The sequence below is a fragment of the Trichechus manatus genome, unplaced genomic scaffold, assembly GCF_000243295.1.
Source record: "Trichechus manatus latirostris isolate Lorelei unplaced genomic scaffold, TriManLat1.0 scaffold00005, whole genome shotgun sequence".
In the NCBI taxonomy this organism is placed as follows: Eukaryota; Metazoa; Chordata; class Mammalia; order Sirenia; family Trichechidae; genus Trichechus; species Trichechus manatus.
Genome location: NW_004443941.1, coordinates 26,767,094 through 26,779,282, shown reverse-complemented (window position 1 = coordinate 26,779,282; position 12,189 = coordinate 26,767,094). Strand labels below are relative to the sequence as shown.

Here is a 12,189-nt window from a genome sequence, read left to right as displayed (position 1 = left end):
TATACCGGATGATCATCTAGTTGACTTCTTAAAGCTGGTTTTGCTTTAAGGATCTCAGAGACAAGATATAAAGCTCCACATATGAATGGTGGCATCTGTTCACAAGTAACTTGAAGTAACCTCTTCAGAAAAGCCTTCACCCGGCGCAACACAATGTCAGCTTTCAGAGACTTGTAGATGAGGTTAAGAAACATGGCTTGCTTGGAACATGACAACAATCCTGGATCCAACATTTTCCTATATAACAAAAACAAGATCAAATGTTAACCATAAAACTTCTCCATATCCAGCAGCTATGTATTAGAGGCAACAACTGACTTCATCTTACTTAGGGATAACTTTCCTGTTTATCTTAGAAGTGATCATTTCTTCCCTAACAGGTAAAATGGAAGCTGATGACCAGAACAGAAAGAATGATGATGGTACCAGAAAAATCCAAGAGCAAGAGACATCTAAGTTTGTGGTTTCCTTTCTGTTTTCCAAGTGGTTCTCTAGATCAAAAGGGTACAGCCTTAACAGAGTATTTTTTATACAGACACAGAACACCACATGAAAGGTTTATCTAAAACCAGATATGAAAACTAGCCTGTGAGCACAGCCATGGACTAGAAGATCTGGGTCGTCTCTGTATCATTACCGACTAGTTTGGTGACCAAGACAGCCTCCAAACGGTTCAACTGAAGACCATATATGAACTGTAGAAAGTTAAAGCGGGAGGAATTCAGAGAATCTTAGTCCAACATGCTAATTATATAACATATTTTCCATACATGCTATTCTCTCTGCACGTCCACAGTATCTAAAATAGTGTCCTCCATCATCCTCTCAGTCCCATGTTTATTTTCTTCATCATTTAACCCTTTAATGGTTACCAGCAGATAACCTACCATTCACATTTTCTGCACGTCCTGGGCCATGGTACCAACATGTACTGTGTGTATGATGTGCTTCATGGAACATGGTACTGATATGGCCCATGCTAAATCAAACTGATAACAATTTTATGTGCATCAATTGCAAACTTTATTTAGTGTTTCGTGTATATTTTTGGAAAACTGAATAAGACAATTTTTGGCCAAAGTGTAACCAGGAAGTGTGATGCACTTCCTGGGCCATGGTACTGTTATGTACTTGCATTTGTGATGCACTTCATGTAACATATGGCCTGCTTACAGTTAGTACCCCAGTTTTTCAAATATACTACCAACAAACAATGATTCAGCATCCATTCCATTAGTGAAAAAACACGGCATCACCAAAAAAATCCTCCCCCAAAATAAATAAATAATTGGCCCATTAAAGGGTTAACACAGTGTTTCTTTGCCTTTTTTCCCTTCTGCCCCACCCCTATGCCACCCTCAGGTCCAAGGAAACAGCATCTGTGCCTGTGTTAATGTTAAAACCCCAGAGCCTGCCATTTAATAAGAGCTCAATATTTGCTGAATGAATACATGAACTTCCACAGGAAGTGGTTGGGCAAAATCTCTAGTGATTGTGGATTGCTCACTACCTCACTAGAAACCCAATCCAATTTTGGACAACTTGTGTTGTTAGAAAATCCCTTCTTCACCCACAGCTGAAATTTGCTCCTGTGTAATTTCCAACCATTAATTCTATGTCTTCCCTCTGAAGCAACACAAAATGACCTAACTATACTTTTCCATGACAGCCTTTCACATACTTGAGCCTATATAGCTATGTGTCCATCTCTCCCCAAAGTCTCTCTTTGCAGGCTGCTCCTATGATGTCACATCATTTTCAAATTCTCTATCCTAGTTGATGCCCCACAACCAAAAAAACAAAAAACCCAAACCCGTTGCTGTTGAGTTGATTCCGACTCAGTGACCCTATAAGGATACCCAGAATTAGCAGTTCTCCAGCTATGCTCCAATAACATGTGGATTCATTGCTTCCTATGTTCTAAAAGCTTCCATTAAATTTTTTTTCACCGATACTAGAAGTAAAAGTACTTAAACTTGTGAAGTGTTTTCATATGGCTCTGCATACCCAATTTTCCCCATTTGTCAGCTCTGTAATTCTAGTACCTCTTGATGATATTCTCAGGTATGCTGTATTATTCCTTCTTCACATTTAAATTTTTAACACTTCTATCCATTCTGCAACTCATTTTAGTCATATACTCTACTCCACAACAGTAGAAACATTTGAAGAGAATTTAGATGAGTGTCTCCACTATTTGACAGAGAACATGCTTCTCAAGTTTTTGATAAATCATATTTCTGTAAACCAAATCAGCCCATTGACTTAAGAATTCAAGTTTTCATTTCTAAGTAGTCTAAATGTGGTTACAGTAGCTAACAGTGTAGTTACATCTCTCAACTAACATCACTTACCTATATTAGGGAAATTTTTATTTAAAAGACTCTTAGTAAAATCAAGACTAATTACTTTAAGCAGATTTAAAAGCCTCTGAAGGTGTCCTGGTGGTGCAGTGGTTAAGCGCTAGGCTGCTAACCGAAATGTCAGCGGTTCAAACCCACTGGCCGTTCCGCGGGAGAAAAATATAGCAGTCGGCTTCCGTAAAAAGCACAGCCTTGGAAACCCTACAGGGCAGTTCTACTCTGTCCTATAGTGTTGCTATGAGTCAAAGTCAACTCGAAGGCACACAACAAAAACCTTTGAGGAAACCCATCTGTGAGTGCTTTTTGCAAACAGGAATTTAAAGAACTTAGGAAGGTAACCTTCCTCAAAGAAGTCAGACTATTGTGTTAACCAGATGTGATGTTAAACAGACTTTTACCTCAATAGATACCAAATATTTTCTAAAAATTAGATGTTCTTCTTACCAGAAGAACGGACAAATCAGTCTTTGAAGAAATACAATCAGAATGCTCCTTAGAAGCAAGTATGGCAAGACTTTGTCTTGTTTACTTTGGACAAGTCATCAGGAAAGACCAATCGCTAGAAGGGTATCATGTTTGCTAAAGTACAGGGTCAGTGAAAACGAAGGAAACCCTCAATGAGATGGATTAACACAACAGCCACAAAAATGGACTCAAACATACCAATGATCATGAAGACGGTGTAGGACTGGGCAGTGTTTCATTCTGTTATACATAAGGTCACCATAAGTCGGAGCCAACTCAATGACAACTAACAATAACCACAACAACCCTCAGAAGTTAAAAAAAGACCCCAAGACCCTGAAACCTCTATATTTTCATCCTTGGAACTCTTCCTAAGCTAAAAACCATTAACTATGTATTACTTCAAAAAACTGAAGACTCTTTAAGAGTTGTGAAAAAGCCTTTGAGACTTTTTTTTTTAAATTTTATTTTATTGTACTTTAAGTCAAAGTTTACAATTCAAATTACTCTCTCATACAAAAACTTATACATTGTTATGTGAGCCTAATTGCTCTTCCTGTACTGTGACAGCACATTCGTCCTTTCCACCTGATATCCCATGTCCATTCAACCAGCTACTGACCCTCTCTGCCTTTTCATCTCACCTCTGGACAGGAGCTGCCCATTGAGTCTCATGTATCTACTTGAGCTAAGCAGCACACTCTTCACAAGTATCCTTTTATGTCCCATAGTCCAGTCTAATCTTTGACTGAAGAGTTGGCCTCAGGAATGGTTTTAGTGTTGGGCTGACAGACAGTCCAGGGGCCATGCTCTGTAGGGTTCCTCCAGTCTCAGTCAGACCATTAAGTCTGGTCTTTTCATGAGAATTTGAGTTCTGCATCCCACTTTTCTCTTGCTCCAACAGGGACTCTCTGTTGTGTTCCCCATCAGGGCAGCTGAGACTTTTTTTAGTGAACCAGCACGATCAGTGCAGTGAAATGTCATGAATTCCAAAGCCAGGAGACTTGGATTTGCCACCTAACTTGGCCTCTTAATGTCTGTGACACCATGCACAAATTACTGTACCACACAAATTGGAGAGCTGCTAAGAGGATTAAACTTAAAAAAAAAAAAAAAAAAAGTGTGTAACACTGACAATAGGATAACAGCCAACACACATATAGTATTTACTATGTGGTAGGCACTACTTAGCACTTCACACACGAAGGTTACGAGTTAGTGTGTACATTAACTCATTCATCTTCATTCAAGTCCCCACTCTGTCATTACTAGCTGTGGAACTCTGGGAAAGTTTCATAATCTACATAGTAACCCTAACAGATAAGTGCTTTTCTCTCCATTGGACCATCGGATAGACAAACTGAAGCACAGAAGAACAGAATTAATTAAAATGTCTACCAATAGGGCTTTAATGATGATTAAGAAACCTCCACAGCAAACTAATGGTTGGGACACAAACCCAGGCAGTGTAGCTTAAGCCCAATGTTAACCTCTACATTACAGTTTCTCACAAGATATATGCATATAGAATTATGAAAATGGATTAGGAGGAAATACATTAAATTCCTGAAGATAGCTTGTTGGCTTCTATACTGTTTACACTGTTCAGGATATGACCCTTCAGTGGGTGAGTTGCAAGACAGTTGCAAAGTTCTAGAAACAAAATCTTAATTCCAATGCTGAAAAAAATCTAAAATTGCAATCCTCAACATTTCCTATCTAAAGTACTTTTCTATTTTACTTTCTTGTTTTCCATCTGTCTTCCCCAATTAGAATGTAAGCACCTCTGGGGAGGAATTTCTACTCACTGTGCAATATCCTGAGCACCTGGAACAGTGTGTAGCGTATGGTAAGCACTCAAAAAATAGTTGTTGAATAAATTACTGAATGGTTGTATGGAGGACAGGAGGGAGGAGACATAGGACCAAGGAAAAAGGGGATAAGGTGACTTCAGTTATGCCTGTAATTTCATTTCTATAATATCCCCAAAGAATTAAAACACATATAGCAAAATGTTAATTTTGAAATATCAGATGGTAAGACATGGATGCTTGTTACATTTTTATATTTTTCTATATGCTAACTTTTCAAAAAAGAAAAAAATCCAAAACAAAATATATTCTAAGTATCTAACACAGTTTGTGCCAACAGAGAAACAGATTAAGTGACTTACTGAAAGGTGATGAGTAGTAAACTGCTGGTGGAAAACGGGGAGGGGGCTGAATTCGTTTTTCTAACCCTTTCTCTTGCCCCATAGACAGGTACTGCATGTGCTATACTAACCAGCTGCTGTCATGTCGATTCCAACCCATGGGGACGCCACATGTGTCTGAGTAGAACTGTGCTCCATAGGGTTTTCGATGGCTGCTTTTTTGGAAGCAGATCACCAGGCCTTTCTTCCAAGGCACCTCTATGTGGACTTGAACCTCCAACCTTCCAATTAGCTGCCAAATGCATTAACTGTTTGCACCACCCAGGGAGCCCACGTGCTCTATTAGATCAGGTCATTCCTCACACTCGTATACTGGAATAGCATGGACTTACCTGTATAATGCTGCATAGTATCGATCGGATATTGTCTGTTGAGAATTCATTACTTGGAACAGCAACATCAAAGCCTGCACACTGGTGTTGAAATTTACTATATGCAACACTTTAAACAGCGTGTCAAGCTGCTCCCTCACTTTGTCATCACCAGTCTGGGAATAAGGATATGCCCTATTTACTCCTGTTAAAAGTGCACTGAGCATTTTTGACTCAATATCTTTTTTCTTGATACAAGTCCGAAAAAAACAAAAATAAAGAGTTATTAATTTATTAGCCAATTCACTTTCTTCATGGGAGAGGGTCATTTGATTTAAAAAGCAAATTGCATAATACTGAGCTTTGGGGCTGATATTTGAGCGAAAGAGTAGCCTTTCTACTTCACTACACACAACTCCTTTCATATTGGGATGCTTAGAAAGTAATGTCTCTAAGAGATGGGAGGCTTTTGTGGCTATTCTGTTCTGAGGATCTCCCAGTTTATTTACCACCTGCACAAGAAGAGCTTTTTCTTCCTCAGGTTTGTTACAAAGAAGCTCATGAGCCACTGTCAGAGCTCGAGTTTTAGTGGCTACTAATGAGTCATGACTTAAAGTTTCCAAGACGTGCACAAATTCAGCCACTAAGTGTTTCAGCTGGTGCTCAAAATACCATAATATCAGTCTTCTATCTCTTGAGTCCTTGTTGCCACTGGACAACTCTTTTAGTTTGTTGAAAGGATGCTGGCTGAAAATCCGCAGCTTTCGACTGTCTGGCAAAAGGTCTGTAATGAGTAGCTCTTTGAAAGTATCCAAAGCCATGAGGCACTGCTGTTTGCTGCCCTTCTTTTTAACGAGGTTCAAGAGAGTGTCTACAAACTGGAGCGTGTGAACAGCATCATCCTGAATAAGAAGAATCATGGCAGCCATCCTGTCGCCTAGGGTCCCTGATGACACTATTGCCTTCATCCAGGTGGAAGAGCCTCCCTTTTGATTATTTGTCTTACTTTTGAATAAGTTGATTTCGTGCTCATACAACTTCTGAGCCAAGGTTTTATACTTAGACACAACATCCCGAGGCTGGAGTTCCAAAGAGTATTCACTGGTGTACTCCAGATCGTACCATTTGCCCCCAGGTTTGAGTAACAATGTCTGTCTCTCAGAATATTCAAAGATGTCCTCTTGCTTATCCTTCTTTACTTTTGATATGGTGCTGTTCTCATCAGGAAGTTGTTCTGGTCTCTTCTTATTTTTGATCTTACTGACTGATGTCCTGTCACTTTCTGCTGTGTTTTGCTTTTTATTATCTATTTTAGACACTTTTGCTTCCTTTTTGCCGGCATTTTCTTTTTTAGATGGTTCACCATCTTCTTCAGTTAAGAAAGTTTTTGCATACTTGGCCAAACTAAGATTTTGAATAAATGCTTCCAGTTCTCCCTGTTGAAGATCATCAATTGCTCCTTTTTTGCCTCCATCCACCAATTCCTCATTCTCATCCAAAGTAGCCAACATAAGGTAATCTTGCTGCATAAAAACATAAAGAAGTTAAAAATATATCACATATCCAACAGTTTAAACTTCAAAAATTAATTTGAATTTTGTATCTTTGCAATCAATTAAATTGGGTCATCATGGTATTGCCTGGGATCCCACCCTACACCAAGGTAAATACTTGATGGATCAAAGATTAAAATGTCAAAAGTAAAACCATAAAATATTAAAAAATAATTTATTTCAGTGTTGAGAAAATCGTACCAAATTTGACATAAAACTCAGGGCCCAAAAAGAAAAGGATTGGTAAATGTATCATTCTTTCTCATTTAAAACATATACAAATTTCAACTTGTACCATAGTAGTTGAGCTTAATGCACCTTAATATAAAAGTTTCTCCACACCAAGTAAGAAAATGACCAATAACCCAACAGAAAAGTGTGCAAAGGATATGAACACTTCACAGAAAAAAACGGTTCTTTAAAAATGTGAAAACATGTTCAACCTCACTGACATTTAGAGAAATCCAAATTAAAACCACAATGATACATCCATTTTTTAATCTACCAGATGAGAAAAATAAAATTACGACACCTGATGTTAGGGTGAGGATGAGGGAAAAAGGTATGCTTGTACATTGCTGACAGCAGTGTAAACTGGCACAACCTTTAGGGAGGGCAGTTTGCCAACTTCAATCAAAATTACAAGGCACATATCCTTTGATCCAACAGTTAGTCCTATTTCTACACAATTAACTTCCACTTACAAATGTGGAAAAAAATGTTTACGTATTTGAAATAGCAAGACTAGCAACAACTTAAATATCCATAATAAATGACTAGTTAGATGAATTAACACAAACACAATGATTTATGCACTTATAAACAAATGACACAGATGTTTACGAACTGATATGGAAGGATCTCTAAAACAGTAACAACAAAGATACAAAATAGCATACATATAACATGGTACCATTTGTACAAAAAAGTAACATATAAAACTTTTGTACATATACGTGTGTGTGTGTGTATATATGTGTATATATATACATGGACTTGGAAATGTATAGAATAACCCTGAAAGATACAAGAGACGCTTGTAAAAGTTATTACTTCCTGGAAGGGAAACTGGATAGCTGGAGATAGGAATGCGAAAGAAAACTTTCCACTAAGTACTCTCCACCCCCTTTCTCAAACCTTTTAAAGTTTGTATCATGTGCATGTACAGAACAGACTGCTGAGTCTGCCCCTGTAGTTTGCATTTCTCCTGCCTCTAATCCCACAAAGTCTAGTCTCAAACCAAAATAGTATTTTAAACTATAAGTCAAATGCTGCCATGTATTTGCTCAAAATCTTCCAATAGTTTCTCATCTAATTAACAGCAAAAGCCTACTTTCTTCTCTGATCTCAGCTCTTACTACCCTCCCCTTACCTTACTGTCTCAATCACACTTTTGCTGTTCATGGAATAGGTCAGGCACACTCCTGCCTCAGACTTTATGCATTTGCTGCTCCATCTGACTGGATGCCACATGGCTCATTCCTTCCTCTCCTTCAGGTTTCTGCTCAAACATCTCAGCGATGCCTTCCCCATCCCCCTCTCCTTGTTTTATTGTTCTCTATAGCACTACTCAGCATCAACAGTCTGTTTACTATTTCTCTTTTAACTAAAATGTAAATTCCAAGAGAGCATACGGTTTCTTAAACGTAGAGTGAGCATGTTCGTGTACCTATGAGAACAAATTTAAATTCCCACACCACTGGAGTCCAAAACACTGATGCCACGAGGTCAGGACGAGTTCTCTCCGATTTGACGGAGTGATGGCTACACCACGTCAATAAAATGAGAACTACCTACACCCTAAGAAAGGCCAATCCAAAACTACATTTCTTCTGCTAAGATCAGTAGAAAAGAAGAGTTCAGGAAGCGTACAAAGCACGTTCCGAAGCTGCAGTCTGGGTCCGGAGAGCCCTCCCTTTCCGTCCCCTTCTCCCCGACGGCCCTGAAAGCCCGCGGCCATTACCTTGGTGCCTCCGAGCCGTAACACTTCCTCCAGGGAGAACCCACTCTCGGCTTCATCGTTATCATCCTCATCGTCCTCGTCCGGATCTTCTACCGCCTTCTCCGGGCCCCAGGGCCTCTTGGCATGGAACTCCAATGGCTTCTTAGCTGCAGCCATGGAAAGAAAAGCACGCGCGTAGAGTCAGGAACTTCCTTCCGTTTGGCCGAGTGACGTACTTCCCCGTGCGTGTTGGGGGTGGGGGGAGTTTCCGTCTTCCGGAAATGGCTACAGTCCCCGCCCCCGAGTTGGCTAGGGTGGTGTGTGGTGTTCGCCATGAGTGTCCTCTTGAGGACTGGTGTGGGGACACTGTGCGCCGCGGCGCGCGCGGGTAGGCGTCCGCGCCGCCAGAGCTCGGCTGCCGTGGCAACTGCCCCGGGCGTCTTCCTTGGAGCCCCTGCTCGGGGTTCGGGGGTTCCCTTGGAGCTGAAGGTTCTCCGGGTTGACACGTGATGGCTGTGTGGTCGTTGGCAGTGCTCGCCTTCCCGCGCCTCTTTGGGGTGGGCTCGACGTCATTTAGCGCTCCTGGGTTGGGGCATGATTAAGGTTTAACGAAGCTGCTTTGAAAGCATTCAGGCTACCTTGCACATGTAAATACTCATAATTTTTAATGGCTTCTGTTTGATGTGTTTGTTTTTTCATAGTCATTCCCTGTCTTTGGAGAGGGAAATGCTTCAGCTCCGGGAAAGAGCTTGGAGAAAACAGCCCGGTGACTCCGATGTTGCGGCATCTTATGTACAAAATCAAGTCTACTGGCCCCATCACTGTGGCTGAGTACATGAGGGAAGTCTTGACTAACCCAGCCAAGGTAGGGGTCTGGGAGCAGAGGACCAAGTCGCTCAAGCAGATTTGCGAGGTTTGGGGCCTGCCCGAGGGAAGTCTTGGGTTGGTGATCGTGATTTACTATTCATTTTGGACAGGATAATCTTAAAAGACAAAATGCTCAGCCACTGACTCAGATTGTGTCGTGGTGAGGGAGGCTTCATTAATTTATTCTGCAGATATTTATTGGGTACCCCACAGGGGCCAGGCAAAGGGCTGGGGATAGAGCAAAGAGCAAGATTCCTCCTTCATGGAGCTTACAGTCCATCTGTAAGTTAGCCCCTGCTAGGCTCTGGCTCACCGCCTCTCAGTTGGTGGAGTCTGTTCTTATGTCTTTGGATCTGCAACTTTCCAAAGAATAAGCCATCTTTTGTGAGGTTTTATTATGACCAGAAAATAATTTGTTATTAGAATAAAACTTTTATTAGCCTCTCTGTAGCTTAAAAATTCCTTGAAGAAAAACGTTAAGATTATTTAGCATTTGAGATGAAATCTACTATATAAATGAAAGTATGTAATACTAAAGGCTCAAGTTTACTTGTAAGTTGTGAGTAATTATTGAAACTGGTTTTTCTAACAGTCTGTAAACAACTAGTCCATGCTAGTTATCACTTACAGAGCATTTGCTATATGCCTGGTCTGACCGAAGCAGTTTGGGTGATTATGTCATGACAATCTATGATGAATACATTGTTATCCCCATTTTACAAAGAGAGCTGCTAAGCTTACTTGCTGAGATTACATAGCTAATAAGAGACAGAACTGGGGCTGAGAGCAGGCAGTCAGGCTCCAGAACCTACACTCTTAGCCCTTTGCTGTATCATAATTCAGTAGAAATGCTGTAGTGGGAGTGTGTTCAAAGGGTTATGGCAATTTAGGGGAAGGATAGCCATTACAGTTCAAACCTGTGCTGAGAATTTGCATTTCCATGCCAGATATACTGAATCAGAATCTACATTTTAACAAGATCCCCCAGGTGATTCTTGTGTATAGTAAATTTTGAGAACTATTGCTCTACTAGTGGTTCTCAGAATTGGTCCCTAACCAGCAGCATTAACATTGACTGGGAACTTGTTAGAAATGCAAATTCTCAGCAGGGGTTCCCACCTGAGTGTACCTGGTTCTAAACTCTGGCTGCAGTCAGCTAAGGACTAGTCAGGAAATGCTTCCAAGTAGCACAGGTTCCTGAGTTTCTCCTTAAGCGATGAAGAAGAGTTATCAGATGGAGGAAAGGTGAATCGTGTTCAGGGAAACAGACCAATATGAACAAGGGCTCAGAGATGAGGGAGAACCTGACTAGAACCTCAGAGGCATAAAGGGCCTGTGGTGAGTGATGAGGTCGCAGATGTAGGCAGGGACCAGATCATAAAAGGCATGGTATGAGTTGCTTGCAGTTTGGACATTATTCAGAAGGTGATGGAGAGCCTTTGCAGTTGTTTAAGCAGAGGAGGGATGTGATCAGATTTGTGAGTTAGACATTTTACTTGGATGATGGGTGAACAATAGGCTGGATGCAGAGGAGGCTGTTGGCAGAGCTCAGTACAGATGCTACGTGAGAAATGATGAGGGCTGGGTCAAGTCAGTAGCAGTGCTGATAAAGGGGAGGTGACTAATCCCAAAGGGGTTTAGGAGACAGAATGGTAACCGATTGGATTTATGAGATGAGGGAAGGATGGCTTTCCTGTCTGGTCTGATGGGTAGACGGTGGAGTTATTTCTAGGAGAAAGGAATGCAGGAGGAGGGGGGGAAGGGTAAAGAGTTCAGTCTGATTATCTGAATGTGAGGTATATATGGGACTTGTAGGTGGAAATCTCCAACTGGAGATAGGGATTCAGTGCCTGGGAGGGTTGTCTGTGTTGGAGTGGCATCAGAGGGCATTAGAATTATATGCTGGGTTTTCTTGAGACTGGAGGGTCTGGAGTCTTTCCGTGCTAAGATTAAGCACTGTCACAGCATTCTGACCTGCATTTCCTTGTCTGCTCCACAGAGCCACCTGGTGAAAGCCTGTTGTCCTTCTATTTTAGGATGTTTTGCCTTTTGCCAGATTGAAATATGAGATCTTTGGAATTCTGGGGTTTGTTTAACCTATTGATGTTGGATGTGGTGGAGTGACCTGCGTGTCCAGAGCTTAAGAAAGGCAGGGGTCCTTTAGTGCCCGTGGGTAGTGCCACAGGGATCAAAAGCTCCTAGCAGGAGAAGCTTTGGAACAAACATCTCTGAGGTAGAGTGAAGGTCTGCTCATCCTTTATCCATTTATCAAATTCGTATTGAGGCTCAAAATGTGCCAGGCCCTGGGAATTCTGCAGTGAACAGTGGAGCGTGGGGCTTCTGTTCTAGTGAGGAAGTTGACTATAAACAAGGGAACACCCCGAGGGACTGAGTTGCTGGACGGAGGGCTCTGGGGACCATGGTCTCGGGGAACATCTAGCTCAATTGGCATGACACTACTTATAAAGATAATGCT

General features: G+C 41.2%; 2 protein-coding genes across 5 annotated transcripts in view; one reads left to right on the top strand and one right to left on the bottom strand.

Annotated features, from left to right (window-relative positions):
* The window catches only part of CEBPZ (CCAAT enhancer binding protein zeta), a 31,012-nt gene extending 21,946 nt beyond the window's left edge, over nucleotides 1–9,066 (bottom strand). For both annotated transcript variants that reach the window (XR_002824853.1, XM_004369557.2), the window contains exons 1-3: nucleotides 8,868–9,066; nucleotides 5,373–6,874; nucleotides 6–237 (exon numbers count right to left, since the gene is read on the bottom strand). Coding sequence is in view for 1 of the 2 variants with exons in the window: in XM_004369557.2 (XP_004369614.1) it covers nucleotides 6–237; nucleotides 5,373–6,874; nucleotides 8,868–9,023 (1,890 nt within the window). In the remaining variant the exon portion in view is untranslated. The remainder of the gene's footprint in view (nucleotides 1–5; nucleotides 238–5,372; nucleotides 6,875–8,867) is intronic.
* A 97-nt stretch (nucleotides 9,067–9,163) lies between these two features.
* The window catches only part of NDUFAF7 (NADH:ubiquinone oxidoreductase complex assembly factor 7), a 22,055-nt gene continuing 19,029 nt past the window's right edge, over nucleotides 9,164–12,189 (top strand). For 2 of the 3 annotated variants that reach the window (XM_023735943.1, XM_004369555.2), the window contains exons 1-2: nucleotides 9,164–9,234; nucleotides 9,548–9,711. In XM_023735943.1, coding sequence (XP_023591711.1) covers nucleotides 9,180–9,234; nucleotides 9,548–9,711 — 219 coding nt within the window. In that variant the 5' untranslated portion in view covers nucleotides 9,164–9,179. Of the gene's footprint in view, nucleotides 9,235–9,283; nucleotides 9,404–9,547; nucleotides 9,712–12,189 lie in introns of those variants that run through there. The other variant, XM_023735948.1, reaches the window with a different exon arrangement.